This window comes from Emiliania huxleyi (genome assembly GCF_000372725.1).
Source record: "Emiliania huxleyi CCMP1516 unplaced genomic scaffold EMIHUscaffold_66, whole genome shotgun sequence".
In the NCBI taxonomy this organism is placed as follows: Eukaryota; Haptophyta; order Isochrysidales; family Noelaerhabdaceae; genus Emiliania; species Emiliania huxleyi.
The window spans coordinates 40,001-55,215 of record NW_005197053.1 but is presented as its reverse complement, the minus strand read 5'-3'; the positions used below and the strand labels follow the sequence as shown (position 1 = coordinate 55,215).

Below are 15,215 nucleotides of genomic sequence, written 5' to 3'. Positions count from 1 at the left end.
CCCGCCCCCCAAGCGGGGGTTGGGTCCCTTTTTAAGGGGGGAGGCGGGGGACCTTTTGTGGAGAAGGGGGCGCTTCCCTCCAGATTTTTTTAACCCCAGCATCCCCCCCCCGTTAAAAGATTTTTCTTTTTAAGGGGCGTGTTTTTTTTTGAAAACCAAGGCGCCCATCAGGTGTTTTTCACAGTACCCCGAGGAGGGGGGGGGGGGCGGCCCTCCCCCGGGACTCCCCCCGAGACCCCCCCCCGGGACGCCCCGGCTGCGGATGAGGCCCCCCCCCCGGGGCATTGAGGGGCAGGGGCGGGCCGGAGCTCCTCAGAGTGAGGCGCCCCGGGTGCCCCCCCCCCCCCCCCCCTGGCCCCCCCCACCCCGCCCCCCGGCATCCGACCCGCCCATTCAGCTCTTTCGTACTTTCGTACGGAGCGTGGGTTTGCTTTTTCAATTTTTTAGGCGGGATTTGTGGTCAACTTAGGCGCGCGCGCGAAACACACAGATACAGACGACACAACCGAGCCTATGGACAACTGGGACCAGATCATCACGCAGCGCGCCTCGCAGCAGACGCTCGCAGCCTTCCTCGCACCGTTGGACCTTGGAACCGACCGAGGCGCGCTTTTTTGCGTCCGCATCGGTAGATGGTAGAGATGTGCGTTTGGAGCAGTGCGGACTGTCTGAGTGTGCAGAGTAGAGTGGGGTCACCCGTTTAGTTGATTTGTAGTTTGTGTTGTTCTGTGTGAGTGGTGGTGCCGCACGGGCCGCTCTCCCTCGCGGGGCGTGGCGCTGGTGGGCCGGGGGCGCGCGGTAGGCGTACGGGGCCGCGTGCGCGTGGCCCGCCCGTAAGCGCCGTGTGGGGTGCCCTGGGGTCGGGCAGCGAGCTACCCCCCCGGGACGGCGCATCGCGAGTGAGGCCCCGGGGTGGGGCAGGTGAGGGAGGGGGCGGGGACGGCCGGGCCCCGGTGAGCCCTGGGTGAGGCCCGCCCCCCCCCCCTCCCTCGGGCTACTGTGATAAACACATCACTCGTGGGTTGCACTCTCACACCTCTCAATCATGCTCACACCGTTGAGCCGCGCCAGACCTCACGCCGCGTCATTGCCGTCGCTGCCGCCACCGTGCTCCTGCCGTGCTCCTACACTGCCGCACCGTGCTCCTGCATGCTCCTGCCGCCACCGTGCTCGGGGTCGTGTCCTACACTGCCGCTCCCGCCGTGCTGTCGGAGCCTGCAGGGGTGCTTGAGAAGCTCGGCTTCCGGAAGAAGGCCAATGCCGAGGAGGAGAGCGACGAATGCCGCGACCCCAGGGCGCCGATGCGGGCGCTGGTCAACGGTGCCGTCGACGCGGTGGTGAAGCGCGTGCCTGGCTCCAACATCGCGGGCAAGGTGCAGGGTGGCCTCGAGGCCAAGGCGAGCACTGCTCGCGTGCGTGTATCGGTGAGGGCGGCCGGTTCTCACGGATGGCGCCGCGACGCACAGGTGAGGAAAGGCTCTGCAGCAGCGGGGCGTGGCCCAGGCTGATCTACCTCGACTTTTGCGAGTCGAAGGCGTTTGCGGCGGAGCTTCGACAGCACTTCGCGACGAGGGGAGCAGCCGGAAGCTGCATCGTCGCGTGGTCGACACGCGCGCTTGACAGCGCCTGCTTTCTCCTGTGCAGCGCATTCTTCACGCACTTGGCCGCGTGCGTCCCGCGAGAGCGGCAAGGCCACCCCCCCGACATCAACTTGCTTGACTTTGACCGCGCCATCGCGCAAGCGTTCGAGGAGGGCAGGCAGGCGATGGAAGAGGAGTACGAGTGCCGGGACCTCGACCCAGATCCCGGGGCGTCGCTGGCCCCTGGGCGCAAGCCGGGAGGAGGGATGCCGGTGCTTTTGGCCAGTGGATGACAGGTGGATGACAGGATGAGGTGGAGATCCTTCGAGGCTGCGTGATCCTGCAGGCCAGTGAGAGCGTGGGTTTTTAGCACCGAGGTCCGAGCCAGTCACGAGTCAGAGAGAGATTTTTAGCAATACCAAACAACTCTAACACTCACACGTAATTTGGGGCCTGGAGCCCTGTTCACGCGCGCGCGAGACGTGCAGACAGGGTTGCCAGGTGAGAGCGAATGGCGCGGTTCACGCCTCGCACAACAGAGAGAGAGATGCGCTCTGCATGGTGGGACATAAAAGAGAGCGAGTACTTGGGCGAGTAGGCCGTGCGGTCAACGCTGCCGCGCGCGACTTTGCGCGCGAGGCGGCGCAGCTTGAGAACGGCGGTGGGCGAGAAGCCGCCGCCGAACGTCTCGTGGAGCAGCAGGTTGAAGTTGTTGCGCTTGACACAAAGATCGCGTCGTGGTAGAAACCGCGATGCGCCTTGACGTAGCCGTGGCCGGTCTTGTGGGAGAAGGGTTGGCTGGGCTGCCCGCGCGCCTTGCAGCCCATGTTCAGGCGGCGGGCCTTCTCTTCGGTGTTGCCGAAGGCGTAGGAGTGGCCGACGGAGGCGGGCGTGCCGCCACTCGAGGGGTTGCCAACGCCCGTCGAGGAGGTCTTGAGGAGGGGCGTCCAGAGCTTGATCTCATTTACTTCATCGCATCCTCCTGGCCCCGCATGGGGTTCTGCGAGGTCAGTCTTGTACCCCTCATTGTACTGCCGGGTGAGCTCTGGTTTCTCCTTGTCGCCGTGCACGACCGGCGCGTTGGCCGGGGCGCGCATCGCGTCCGCCCAGGCGGCGAGGACGCCGTCGTGGGGCCGCCGGTGGTGGGCCTTGTTGTAAAGGTAGTCGCCGAAGAAATCGACTGGCATGCCCCGCTCGAGCGCGACCCGAAGGGTGGGCAGCGTGTTTTTGTTGCGAGTCAGCCACAGGCCGACGGCCTCTCTCATATGTCGTGTATCTCGTTGTGACGTGCGACTGAAAGCGCGGTGTGAGCCAATCTCTCAATGGACTATGCTCTATGGAGAGTTCTTGGAGAGGCTGGAGAGTGCGGTACCTCTCTCCTAGCTTGTATACTTAACAATCGTCGCATGGAGCGCCCCATATGGACTGCAATGTTTTGCGCCAGCGCGCCCGCCCGCGTCCTCCGCTCCCTCTACTCAATAAACGTCAGGCGGTCACCCACCTTCGTCTTCATGAGACGCTCGAGGATGTGGCGCCGCTGCTCGGTGGGCAGCCGCTCATAGATGGGCCGCAGCTCCTCGATCAGCACCTTTGCGTAGGCGTAGTCGTCGTCGCCGACGCCGCCCTGCGCCGCCGCCTTGCCGCCGCCCTTGGACTCGCCCTTCTTCTTCTTCGAGGCCTTGCCCTCCCCGCCCTTGCCGCCGCCCCCCTTCTTCTCCTTCTCCTTGCTGACGAAGCTCGGCGTCGACTTTGCAACCTCGCGCACGATCTTCTCCAGCGTCCTCATCTCGGGCTCCTGCGCCGACGTGACGCCGCGCTTGATGAGCTCCTTGAGCTTCTCCGGCGCGGAGAGCGGGGGCGCGTCCTCGTCGCCGAGCCGGATCTTGGAGAGCACCTTCAGCACCGCCTCTGGGGGGTTGTCGACGTCGATGGGCGTCATGTCTGCCGCGGCGAGGTCGCGGCAGGAGCGTTGGCACGAGGAGAGCATGAAGGTTGGGTTGAGGAAGCACTCGCCCGTCGCAGCCCAGTGGCCGCACTTGCTGCTAAAGGCGGGCGAATCCTCCGCCTCCTCGTCGGCCGGCACGGGGGCGCACTGCTGCTTGGACTCGGCCGCCCGCTTGGACGGCGGCGGCGGCGGCGGCGGCGGCGGGAGCCGCTTGTCGGGAGACCTCTGGTCGGCGGCCGCGGGCGCGGGGGGCGTCTGTGCCGGCTTGTTGCGCGGCGGCGGCGGCGGCGGCGGCGGCGGCGGCGGCGGCGGCGGCGGATCGTTGCCGACGTGTCGCATCTTTGCCGGCAGAGGCGCGGGCGGCTGCACTGTGGGCTTGCGCGCCGAGGCGTCGTCCGCTTCGTCGGCAGCGTCGCCCGCTGCGCCCTCCGCGCCGCCGGCGCTGGTGATGGTGCCGGCGAGCTCGTGCCGGAGCTCCTACTCAACGACCGGTTGAGTCACCGCTTTGATGGCTCAAGAGGCGGCGCCGGCGAGCTGTGCGAGCTCCTCGCTGTCGCTGTCGATACCCACCGCCCCCAGCCAGAAGCCGGCGGGGTCGTCGGTGGGGGGCGGCACGCTGTCGCTGTCGACGACGTCCACCGCGAGCCGGAAGCCGCGGCCGAACTGGTGCTCCACGAGCCCCGCCTAGGAGGAGATGTGGGGAGATATGGGGAGATATGGGGAGATATGGCGTCGACTGGGCTCCACGAGCCCCCGCCTAGGAGCACATCGGTGCATTCTTCGAGCAGCGCGTCCATTGCACAGCCCTCGGCTCCTCCCAGCCAGCCCCGCCTTTGCTTCCGGGGGCGGAGGCGAGGGCGGAGGCGAGGGCGGCAGCATCGTCGCCTGCGCCGCGAGCGGCGAAGGAGGCAAGCTGCAGGCGGAGCCCTCGCGGCACTTCGCGGCCGCGTCGGCGGCGATGGCGGCGACGGCAGCGCTAGACGCGGTCGGCGGGGGGCTGTTGCTTTGGCCGCCGCTGCTCGCGTCGGCGTGCCGCTTCGAAGGGCCGGCCATCTCCGCCGCGGGCAGAGGCGGCGGGCTTGGCCGCATCTCTGGCGTCCACGCGGGGTTGAGAGGCGGCAGCAGCTTCTCGCCTTGCGGCGCGAGCGGGTCCGGCGCGGGCGGCGGAGGCGAGGCGCGCCCCCCCGCAGAGCTGCCTCGCCTGTTCGAGGCGTCCGCTGTGAGTCAGCTCAGGAGCCCCCCAACACCCCCCCCCCCCCCCAAACCACCCACCCACCCACACCCACACACATCCGCACCCACTTCCCCACGGAGCTACCTCGCCCGATCGGCGGCGGCTACCTCGGCTACACCTCGGCGACACCTCGGCGACACCTCGGCGACACCTCGGCGACACCTCGGCTACTCTCTCGGCTACTCTCTCACCCCATCGGCGGAGGCGCGCTGTAGCTCTTCGGGTCCGGCATCCCGTCCTCGGCGGGCGGCCACAGCCCTCTCTCGCGCAGGTCGGCGTCGACCCGGTCTACCACCGCCGCCGCGCCTGGAGATATGGGGAGATATGGGGAGATATGGGGAGACATGGGGAGATATGGGTCGACTATCGCCGCCGCGCCTGGAGGAGGCGTCTGGCTCTCCCCTCCATGCGACAAGGCCACGTCGAGTGTGCACAGGGGTGGTCAATGAGAAGGTGTGTGTGTGGGGGGGGAAGGGCGGGGGGGGCTTAGAGACTGAGGGAGCGGGAGGCTCTGTTGTCTGTCTGCCGGCACCCGCAGCGGAGAGGGAGAAGTTGCCCCACGAGTGAGCGGCCGCCTGCGGCAGAACTCGCAGCGAGAGGCCGAGCGCCGCCGCCGTGAAGGAGACGCCGTGCTCCTCGGCCGAGATGCACTCGCCTGCTACAGCCGCGACGCGTCAGCTGCCGACTGCGAGGCGCAGGCCGTGCAGTCGCGGAGAGGCAGAACAACCTACGCGGAGAAGGGGAAGGAGAAGGGGAGAGTTCGGAGGCAGTGTCGGCGGCAGCTCGGCCGGGGGAGGAGGTGCTCGCCGAGCGAGTCGCAGTCGGCGAGGGAAGGCCTCCCTTGCCTCTCGGGCGACGCCGCGTCCACCTGTGCATTCATTAGTTCTGTATGAATTGAGGGGCCTCCCGTGCCTCTCGGGCGACGCCGCGTCCACCTGTGCATTCATTAGTTCTGTATGAATTGAGGGGCCTCCCTTGCCTCTCGGGCGACGCCGCGTCCACCTGTGCATTCATTAGTTCTGTATGAATTGAGGGGCCTCCCGTGCCTCTCGGGCGACGCCGCGTCCACCTGTGCATTCATTAGTGATGTATGAATTGAGGGGCCTCCCGTGCCTCTCGGGCGACGCCGCGTCCACCGTGGGGAAGAGGTAGACCAGCGATCCCTGCGTGGCGAAAACCTATAGAAGGTTCCTAGAAGGTTCCTAGAAGGTTCCTAGACGAGCGATCCCTGCGTGGCGAAGACCATGTTTGCGAGGCCCGAGGCGCGGCTGCCGATGAGGACGTCCGCGGCGCGGAACGACTGCGCCGTCTTCTGCAGCGTCTCGCCCTGCTCGGCGTCGTACACCGCGACGCGGCGGACGCCGAACCGGCTGGCGAGGAGCGACTGCAGCTCCTGCTCGCCGCCGAGCTGCATCCAGAGGGCCGCGCCTTCGCGGGAGATATGGGGGAGATGTGGGGGAGATGTGGGGAGATGTGCATCCAGAGGGCCGCGCCTTCGCGGGAGATATGGGGGAGATGTGGGGGAGATGTGGGGAGATGTGCATCCAGAGGGCCGCGCCTTCGCGGGAGATATGGGGGAGATGTGGGGGAGATGTGGGGAGATGTGCATCCAGAGGGCCGCGCCTTCGCGGGAGATATGGGGGAGATGTGGGGGAGATGTGGGGAGATGTGCATCCAGAGGGCCGCGCCTTCGCGGGAGCACGAGAGAATGCGCGGCCTACGGGCGTGAGCTAAGGAAGTGGTTAGCAACTCACACGCTCATATTGGGAGGGAGCACGAGAGGACGCGACGCCGCGTCTCGGCAGGGCGCGAGAGCGGCGGCATCGCCGCGTGGAAGACCGCCTATGGCGTAGCTCCTCCTCCATTGAGGAAGGAACAGACTCCTCCGCATCGCCGCGCGGGATGCCCCGCCCTCTGCAGCAACAGCGGCGTGCGGTGCGGGAAGCGCAGCGCGAAGAGCGACGAGTCGAAGACCCGCCTATCCAAGTCCTCACGCCAGTCAGTCATGACTTGTGATTCAAAAGGACGGCGAGCCGAACGCGCACGCCAGCGCTGGCGCGTGCGGTGCAGCGGCAGCGCGCGGCCGCGCTTCTCGGCGCCGGCGTAGGGCGGTCGCCAGTCGAGGAGGAGCAGCCGCTCGAAGATGTGCCGAGGAGCGGGGGCGGACCCGTTCCACACCAGCAGCGACTCCTCGGCGAGCAAGCGCGCCTAAGCATTGAACGACACGCGCCGCTCGTGAACTCGTGTCTCCGCACCAGCAGCGACTCCTCGGCGAGCAAGCGCGAACCGCGCGGGGGGAGCCGCGAGGCAGCCGCGAGGAGCGGAGCGCCTCGACGGTCGGGAGCAGCTGCGAGGGGACGAGCAGCCTGCTGACACAGTGTGACGATCAGTGGCTAGTACTCGTTGCGAGTAGCTGCGAGGGGTGCAGCAGCCTCGCGCGAGAAAAGTCGACGGAGGACAGCGCACTAGACAGCCGCTCCGAGCCACTGCGCCGCTCCTCCGCCTGCTCCGCCCCCTCGGGCGGCTCCTACACGCATGCATGCATGCGCTCGTCCACTCGTGTCCATCCACTCACCACTCCGTGTCGACACGGCGCCGTGTCGAGAGAGAGCAGCAGCAGCAGCAGCTTGGACGCAAGCTCGACGCGCAGCTGCCACCCGTCCGCACCGCCCGACCGCACGTCCATCACGGCGAAGGTGTCGCCTGATCCATCATGTCTTGGGTGTGCACTGAGGCCCGACGGAACGCACGCCCCTTTGCGAGAGCGTCGCCCTCGAGCCACTTCTCGCCGCGCGTGCTCTCCGAGTCGAGAGCGTTGTCCGCGTCCTTCGCGCCGAAGGAGGACGGCAGGAAGCCGGACGCCGTGTGCTCGCCTGCGTGGGTCAACAGTCCACGGTCCGTGCTGCTCACTTGTCGCGGGCAGTCAACCGCCGGCGTGCTCGCCGGTGAAGAAGAGGCACGCCGGCCTGCGCAGGTAGAGTGCGGTGGGTCTCCGTCCCGCCAGCGCCACCTGGAGGAATCCGCAACCAACTCCGGCCCTGACGTTGGTCCAGACTCCTCTCCCCGCCCCTCCCGCGCCACCTCCCGCAGCATCACCAGCCGGAAGGGCTCCGAGGCCGCCTCGTCATACGCAACCCCAGAGAGCGGGTCGACGAACCGCCCTCTCAGCGGCTCGGCCGCGGGGCCGCGCGAAGGCGGAGGGCCCTCGAGGGCGGCGAGGGCGCGCCGCGCATGCGCGTATGTGATGGTGAGCGCCGAGACCTGCGGCTCTCCGCCCGCCGTGTTTCCGGAAAGCGCCGGCGAGTTGCCGAAAGGGTGCACGCCTCCCCACCCCTCCACCACCGACCAGCGCGCCGCGGCGCAGCCCGTCGAGTTTGTGGGCAGGCCGAGGTCGACCGCGCGGATGAGGTGGTGCGACGCGCGGCCCCAGTTGCGCCGGGCGGCGTACGCGGTCCCGAGCTCGCGGTGCGCTTCCTGCGCCGCGGGGCCGTCGGAGCCCCAGGCCGACAGCGCCTCCTTGAGCGTCTCGACGGCCTCGCCGACCTGGAAGTTGCGGATGAGGACGCGGCCGAGCTGCGTCTGGACCCGCTGCGATGCCGTCATGCTCAGCGCCGCCCGGTACGACGCCACCGCCTCCGCCGGCCGGTGCGTCTTTGTGTAGAGCGTCGCCAGGTTGATGTGCGCGTGGTCCGTCGGCGGCTTATTGGGCACGGCGGCGAGGGCGAGGTGGTAGTAGTGCTCCGCCTCAGCCCAGCGGTCCGTGTGGTACATCGACCATCCGAGGTTGTTGAGCACAATGTACTTTTGGAAGTTTGGCGGGTTTGGAGAGACGGCGAGCACGCGCTTGTAGTACGTGATCGCATCCGCCCATCGCTTCTGCTGCTGCAGCCTATCCGCCTCGGCGAGCGCGTTGTTGGCCTCGACGCTCCACGCCGTCTCCCCCTCCGACGCGGCCAGCGCAGAGGCCAACCCCGCGAGCCGGCACAGCCTCAACATCAGCGCCCGCAGGTTTTTTTATTTCGCAAGCCTTCGTTTTTTTATTTCAAGCAGAGAATGCGTAACGACGCTGCTAGAGATGCCTTTCGGGGCCCAGAGATAAAACTTCTGATGCCATGCGTGACCTAGTAGTGTCCCCAGCTATGGGCGTGTCCACGTTGGAGCCAGGTGTGGTGTGGGCGCGAGAATAGCTCCGCCGTTCATGGAGGCAACCGATGCGAGTCGACTGGTGTGTGTCGTCGTGGTTTCGTATCAAGAATTCTCTCTCTCTCTTCAAGCAGACTTCGTTGTTAATAGGAACAAGCGAAGGCACACACAACATGACACCAAACACACGATTGCACGCACCGCACCGCACCCAGCACCCGCGCCCGCCGCCCCCCCGGCCCCCGCCCCGCCTATCTTCCGAAAAAAAAACGAAGGCGGGCGCGGGTGCTGGGTGCGGTGCGGTGCGTGCAATCGTGTGTTTGGTGTCATGTTGTTGTGTGCCTTCGCTTGTCTATTAACAACGAAGTCTATTGAGTCGCGAGGGCGATGCGGCGACGGTTCCCCGACGTCGGACGGACCATCCTGTCGTCTGTTGTTTGTTGTGCCCTTGTTTGTTTCTCTTGGCACCTTGGAGTGCTGGGGGGGGCGACAGGGAGGATGTGGCCTTGAGTTATGTGTACGCCAACTCAGGGTGTGTGGCAGCCAGCTGGCTGTGTGTCTTGTGAGCTTGTTTGTGTCTAGTCGGCGGGGAGCGCTGCTGGGCACGCCGCCCACGAGTCGAGCACGCGCTGAGCGCCGGCGCGCGTGACCAGGTATGCGTGGAGGCATTTGGGTACTTCGCCCCACCCGGCACGAGTGGGAGGGACCTGGTACAGGTCACCGCGGACCTGCGTCGCCTTGTCGCAGCTCTTGTCCCAGCAGCGACCCAGGTAGACGAAGTCCCACTGCGGCTCGCCGTTTTTGGTGGGTGGTAAGCCGCGCCTTGCGTCCCCCCATCGCTCAAGCAAGCCCTCGCCAACAACTGTGAGGTCATCCTCACCGATTAGGCAAACGCGGTAGCCGCCACGCAGGCAGGTGCGCAGTGCCCTGCCGTGCGCCAGCTTCACGCGGATCTCGCCTATAAACGGGTTGTGCAGGAAGGCGAAATCGGTGATAGAGGCTAGGTGTACTGTGGGGAGGTTTGCAGACGGCCAGACGCTCCACTCGCCTGTGCTCAAATGCGCAGCCTGCTCCTGGCCAGACACGCCATCTACACCGTGATGGTCGTCTAATGTCATGTTGTCAGATAGCACGATGAGCTTGCGCCCGAGACACAGCGCTGCATGCACCCGCTCGACGTGTTCGAGACGACGATACGTTGGAATGATTGCCACGTCCGCGACTCTACACAAGATTTTCGTGTTGTTGTGTGTGCGGTGCCACCGACACACGCAGACGCTCTCTCTCTCGTGTGCTGTGTCTGCCGTCACCACAGTGGTGTGTGCCATTAGTGCAGTGATCTGTTGGGCAAGCTTTAAGTAGATAGTCAGAGTCAACAGCAGCAAATTACACTGTACAGTCTGGCGGAGGAAGCTCAAAGGTGACGCACACGACAGGTCTCTGAAGACACACAGCGTTCTACTCTAGCCATCCGTTCTACTCTAGGCCATCCTATTGAATAGGCTCTAGAGCGCGGCTACGCGTCGACAAAATGAGGCGCCAGCGTGTTGCTCGGTATGCTCCCACAGTGCACTGTCGCCATGAGAGCGTCATCGGGCCGAGTTGGGCGCCGGCACGTGTGGATCAGTTCACGCTGAGCGTTCGGGACGGCGCGATACTATTGAATAGGCTCCACCGGAACGCAACCACGTTGCATGAAAGCCGGCTCCAACGGTGCGTCCGGTGCTCCTACAGTGCACTGTCGCCGCGAAGAAGGCCGGCGGACTGCGTGAGTGGCTGCCGACAGCTATCTCAGCGGCGCTGAAGCTTCGCGGGACGGCCTCTCACTGTAGCGTCGCGATTTTCGGCGGTTTTCACATCAGCATTCATGACAGGGTACAACGGGTGTATCGGCGCTTTGCACACCGTCGAGATAGGTGGAGACACGGCCCCGGGTGTGCTTGGGGCGGGTCTGCAACACTCTGGGAGTCTCCCGGTGCTGCCCCCCCAGTCAATTTGCCGTTAGTGCCATCCTACCAATGGCAAAAAATTCTCTCTGCTCTCTCTCCACCAAGGCGTCCCACACGCCAACACAAGGGACCATGCAGAAACCTCTTTCGTCCCGGACTCGCCTCTCGCCACTCTCGGATACGTTCTCAGGTGGCGAACAGGCACGCGCGGCAACACAGGACCTTGCACCCTTTCGCCCTTCTCACCTTTCACCCTTCTCATCACTGCCCCGGCGCCCACGCCTCGACCTTCTTGGGCAGCATCTGATTCGACAGGTCCTCTCCGTGGCCTAGGCAGCCGGTCTCGCCCTGGCCCCAGGTAAACACGGCGCCGTCGGCGGTGACGGCGAGGCTGTGCATGGCCTCAGCCGAGACAGCAACAATGCGCTGCCCAGCGAAGGCCTCGACCTTCTTGGGCAGCAGCTGGTCCTGCTCGTCGCCATGGCCCAACTTGCCAAAGGCTCCACGGCCCCAGCTCCAGACGCTGCCGCTGGCGGTGAGGGCGAGGTTGTGGTTGCGTCCAGCCGACACAGCGACGACGCGCTGCCCCCCCAACGCCTCGACCTTCTTCGGTTCGCGCTGGCCCCGCTGGTCGCCGTGGCCCAGCCGGCCATTCCAGCCGTAGCCCCAGCTCCAGACGGAGCCGTCGGCGGTGAGGGCGAGGCTGTGCGCCCCTCCCGCCGACACAGTGACGACGCGCTGCCCAGCGAAGGCCTCGACCTTCTTCGGCTGCCACTGGTTCTGCACGTCGCCGTGGCCCAACCTGCCGTCGCCTCCAAAGCCCCAGCTCCAGACAGAGCCGTCGGCGGTGAGGGCGAGGCTGTGGTACTCTCCCGCCGACACAGCGACGACGCGCCGCCCAGCCAAGGCCTCGACCTTCTTGGGCAGCAGCTGGTGCTGCTCATCGCCATGGCCCAACTTGCCAAAGGCTCCACGGCCCCAGCTCCAGACGCTGCCGCTGGCGGTGAGGGCGAGGTTGTGGTTGCGTCCAGCCGACACAGCGACGACGCGCTGGTCAGCCAAGGCCTCGACCTTCTTCGGTAGCGGCTGGCTCTGCTCGTCGCCGTGGCCAAGCTGGCCCCAGGCTCCACCGCCCCAGCTCCAGACAGCGCCGTTGGCGGTGAGGGCGAGGCTGTGCGCATCTCCAGCCGACACGCTCACGGCGCGCTCGCCGCCCAGCGGAGAAGGGAGGCGGGTCGGCGTGTTGAGCCGCGTCACGCCCTCGCCATGGCCAAGCAGCCCTAGGTTGTAGTGCGGCACCCAGCCGCACGACGAGAGCCGCCCCTCGCCGTCGATGAAGAGGCTGTGCTGAATGCCTGCCGCCGCCGTCGCCGGCGGGTTGGACTCGCACAGCAGCGCAGCAAAGCACAGCCACTGCACGGCGCAGCCCTCGCCCTCTGGCTCTGGCAGCGCCGGCAGCTCGAAGCCGCGCTCTTGCGCCCACAAGCGGATGCCCTCCAGCGCAAGCGAGGCGTGGAAGAGCAGCGAGACGGCCGCGACGCGAGCGATGTCGGCGGGGTCGCAGCGAGAGACGACGCGCACGAGGAGCTCCGTTGGGAGGTCGAGGAGGCGGGCGGGCGGCGGCGCGTCTGGCGAGGGAGCGGCGGCGGAGGCGGAGGCGAGGCGGCGCGAGCGGCGGCGGGGACATCGCGAGAAAAGAATTTAAGAGTGCCCCAAGGACCAAACTCTCTCTCACAGCAGACAGGCTCGACACAGGTGCGAACTGGCGCGTGCTAGTACTATCACCGGCACACCACCGGAGCCGCCTAAGCGACTCCGTTAAGAGCGGCAATGCACTTAGCACCGTGCAAAATGCCGCTGTCCCCGCACGCTAGCTCGTTCACCGTCTGCCATGACGCAGATGGCGCTATTGCAACAGGGCCAGCTTTGGAACAACGCGAGCAGCTTCACATTATTGACGCTCGAGACGATCGGACATTCAGCTGAAGATCTTCTTCGCTCGCCCCTCCTGCGACTCATTGGTGCAGCGCACCTCCCGCAAGCGCACGTGGCGCAGTGCCTCAAGCAAGTAACCCCGAAACATTCATCGAAACACATCGGTGGCGGCTTTCCGATGGAAGAGGAGATGCTCGAGCTCATCAAAGGGGAGAGCGGGCTGCAGCTCTTGCTCTGCTCGATGTATGCTCAGGACTACGCGTGGCTCTCCTATGCGGCACCGCAGGCATGTGCTGATCTCCTTCATACGAGCAGAATACAAAAGAGCATAAGAAACTGGTCGGCACGCGAAACTCATGGATTCTGTCAAAGTCCGCCCCCCGGGGGGGGGGGGGGGGGAGGGGGGGGGCATCTCCGGCCTCGCGCATCCGCCGCCGCCCACGCCTCCAACGTGGTGGTCGTCGCACGACGGCGCTCTCTTAGGAGTCGGTCCTCGAGATGGCCCTCGAGTGGCTACTGCCAAAAGCTCGTGCAGAATGCATAAGCGCTGCACCTCACCTCCGGAATACAGTCCGCTGGAGTCTGCTCGATAGCAAGCAAGACGCTCAAGCAGCTTCAAGACGCTCCGCCTCCGGAGCTCTTTCCGGACCTGTCGCTCGTAGAGTCTAGAGAGAGAGAGAGAGAGAGAGAGAGAGAGAGAGAGAGAGAGAATGGGACGCAAGCTCAAGACCGGGCATGGTCGAGGCGTTGGCCGCAGATCCGTTGAGGCACGAAGGATCCGCTCTCTCTCTCTCTCTCTCTTTCTCTCTGACCGGACGCTCGTCGCTACTGGTACAGGAACGGAAACCTGGACGCCCCCGGCTCCCCGGCAAGCATGGAAGCCCTCTTCCTCAGCATGGGCGCCAGCAGCAGCGGACGATTTCCCGTGAGCCGGGCGCGCATTGGCCCTGGCAGCCCGTCTCTTGCTCCCACAGGGCGCGCGAGGTGGCTCTGCTGCCGAACTGCAATCCAGCACCCCTGTGGGTAGAGCATCTTAACGTTAAAATAGGATCTTTGAACAAACACTTTAGAACAACAAGCCTCCCAGAGGTCATCTCAGAACCTTCAAATGCGCTAATTTTGGTATAGAATCCTGCAAAAACACTAGTGAAAGCCCCGCACCTGAGCCCTGATTCAGTTTTCAGACATTGTTGTAGGCAGAAGACGTATGATGAACCATAGTGTTGGCCAACAATAGCGAGACTAAACCGCCTGCTTCCTTCGCTTTTGCGCCGCCACTGGCGGCGCCGGCGAGTTTCGCCCAAAAAAAACTTCCATTTTGGGCAAAATTCACTGCAAAAAACACTGAGTCATACGGCTGTACACTGTTAAAGTAACAACATAAAGCAGTAAAGGTCGTACAACAAAAGGCTGCGATGAACAATAAACAACGTTATTGAGAGATTTCAGAAAACAGTTATTAACGTTGGGACTCAAAAAGTTAACGTTAAGATGCTCTACCTGTGGGCAGTTCCAAGTTTTAACTCCGAAAACTCCTGAATGATTCAATCATAGACTGAATGATTTCGGTTTTCGCGCCCCATCCCATCGCTGCATGCACCTGCCGGGACTAAAGTAGCATGTATGCTAAGCCAGGGTGGCGTGCACATGCTTGTACCCCGTATCCCCGCACAACCCGTATTTACTGCGTCTGGGCACCGACTACCGTATCAGATCCCATAGTACATCTATGCCGTACTGCCGCGGGTGCGAGCAAGACAGACAGCACAACGCTTGGAAGATAGACAGCACCATGCTGCAGCAAAGCACTTCGTCGCGCGTGCTGTGCGTCGTGCTCCGCAGCCAGCGCTGCAATCACCAATCTGGCGCATATTGTCACTTGTAAGTCGTGGGCCACGACGGGACCGCGATAGACCGTAGGGGTGTGGATGCACTGGTGCCTCTTCATCGTGCTTTGGCCAGCGTTCCACTCGAGCGAGTTGCGTCCGCCCGTCAGTCCACGCGCGGCCTGCCCGCGTGTTGGAGCACCCGCCGTGGTTCGCTTGTGCGACTCATGCACAGGGGAACTGGGTCTTCGCCGCCCCCACGTGCCATCCCACTCCCGCGCACGCCCCTCAAGGGCACTTCTCGCCCGCACACGCAAACCACTTGTGCAGCCGTTCGTGGAGTGCGTGGCGAACCGCCGTGGGCGTGCGCTTGACGACGTTGGCGGTCATCCACGGGTCACTCGCCGCGTCGTACATCTCGTAGAAGTCGGGCCGCGCGAAGTCGATGTCCGCCGTCGACTGCTCGCCCGTTGCAAACTCGGCGTACAGCACGTCGGCCTCGCCCGCGCCCGGCGCATCGGCCATCGTGCGCAGCGCGATGAAATTGTTGGCGGTCGACTCTGTCGGGTAGCACTGTGCATTGCACTGTGGCGGCCCCCAGCA

At 65.0% G+C, this 15,215-nt stretch overlaps 3 protein-coding genes across 3 annotated transcripts in view; all 3 read right to left on the bottom strand.

Moving 5' to 3' along the window:
- Positions 1-3,051: 3,051 nt before the first annotated feature.
- On the bottom strand, positions 3,052-4,322 carry EMIHUDRAFT_215592 (hypothetical protein; the record flags this gene model as incomplete). Its single annotated transcript, XM_005762782.1, has 4 exons — positions 3,052-3,648; positions 3,895-4,002; positions 4,096-4,209; positions 4,293-4,322. 4 exons carry the CDS (start codon positions 4,320-4,322, stop codon positions 3,052-3,054), a joined length of 849 nt encoding a protein of 282 aa, XP_005762839.1.
- Positions 4,323-5,972: 1,650 nt separating this feature from the next.
- On the bottom strand, positions 5,973-8,755 carry EMIHUDRAFT_452657 (hypothetical protein; the record flags this gene model as incomplete). Its single annotated transcript, XM_005762781.1, has 8 exons — positions 5,973-6,187; positions 6,805-6,967; positions 7,047-7,125; positions 7,192-7,286; positions 7,335-7,462; positions 7,510-7,632; positions 7,688-7,769; positions 7,841-8,755. 8 exons carry the CDS (start codon positions 8,753-8,755, stop codon positions 5,973-5,975), a joined length of 1,800 nt encoding a protein of 599 aa, XP_005762838.1.
- A 6,145-nt stretch (positions 8,756-14,900) lies between these two features.
- The window catches only part of EMIHUDRAFT_215588 (hypothetical protein), a gene marked incomplete at both ends in the record, with an annotated part of 1,934 nt that continues 1,619 nt past the window's right edge, over positions 14,901-15,215 (bottom strand). The window contains one exon of the mRNA XM_005762780.1: positions 14,901-15,215. This exon is cut by the window's right edge and continues 1,403 nt beyond it. Within this exon, the coding sequence (XP_005762837.1) occupies positions 14,901-15,215 (315 nt within the window).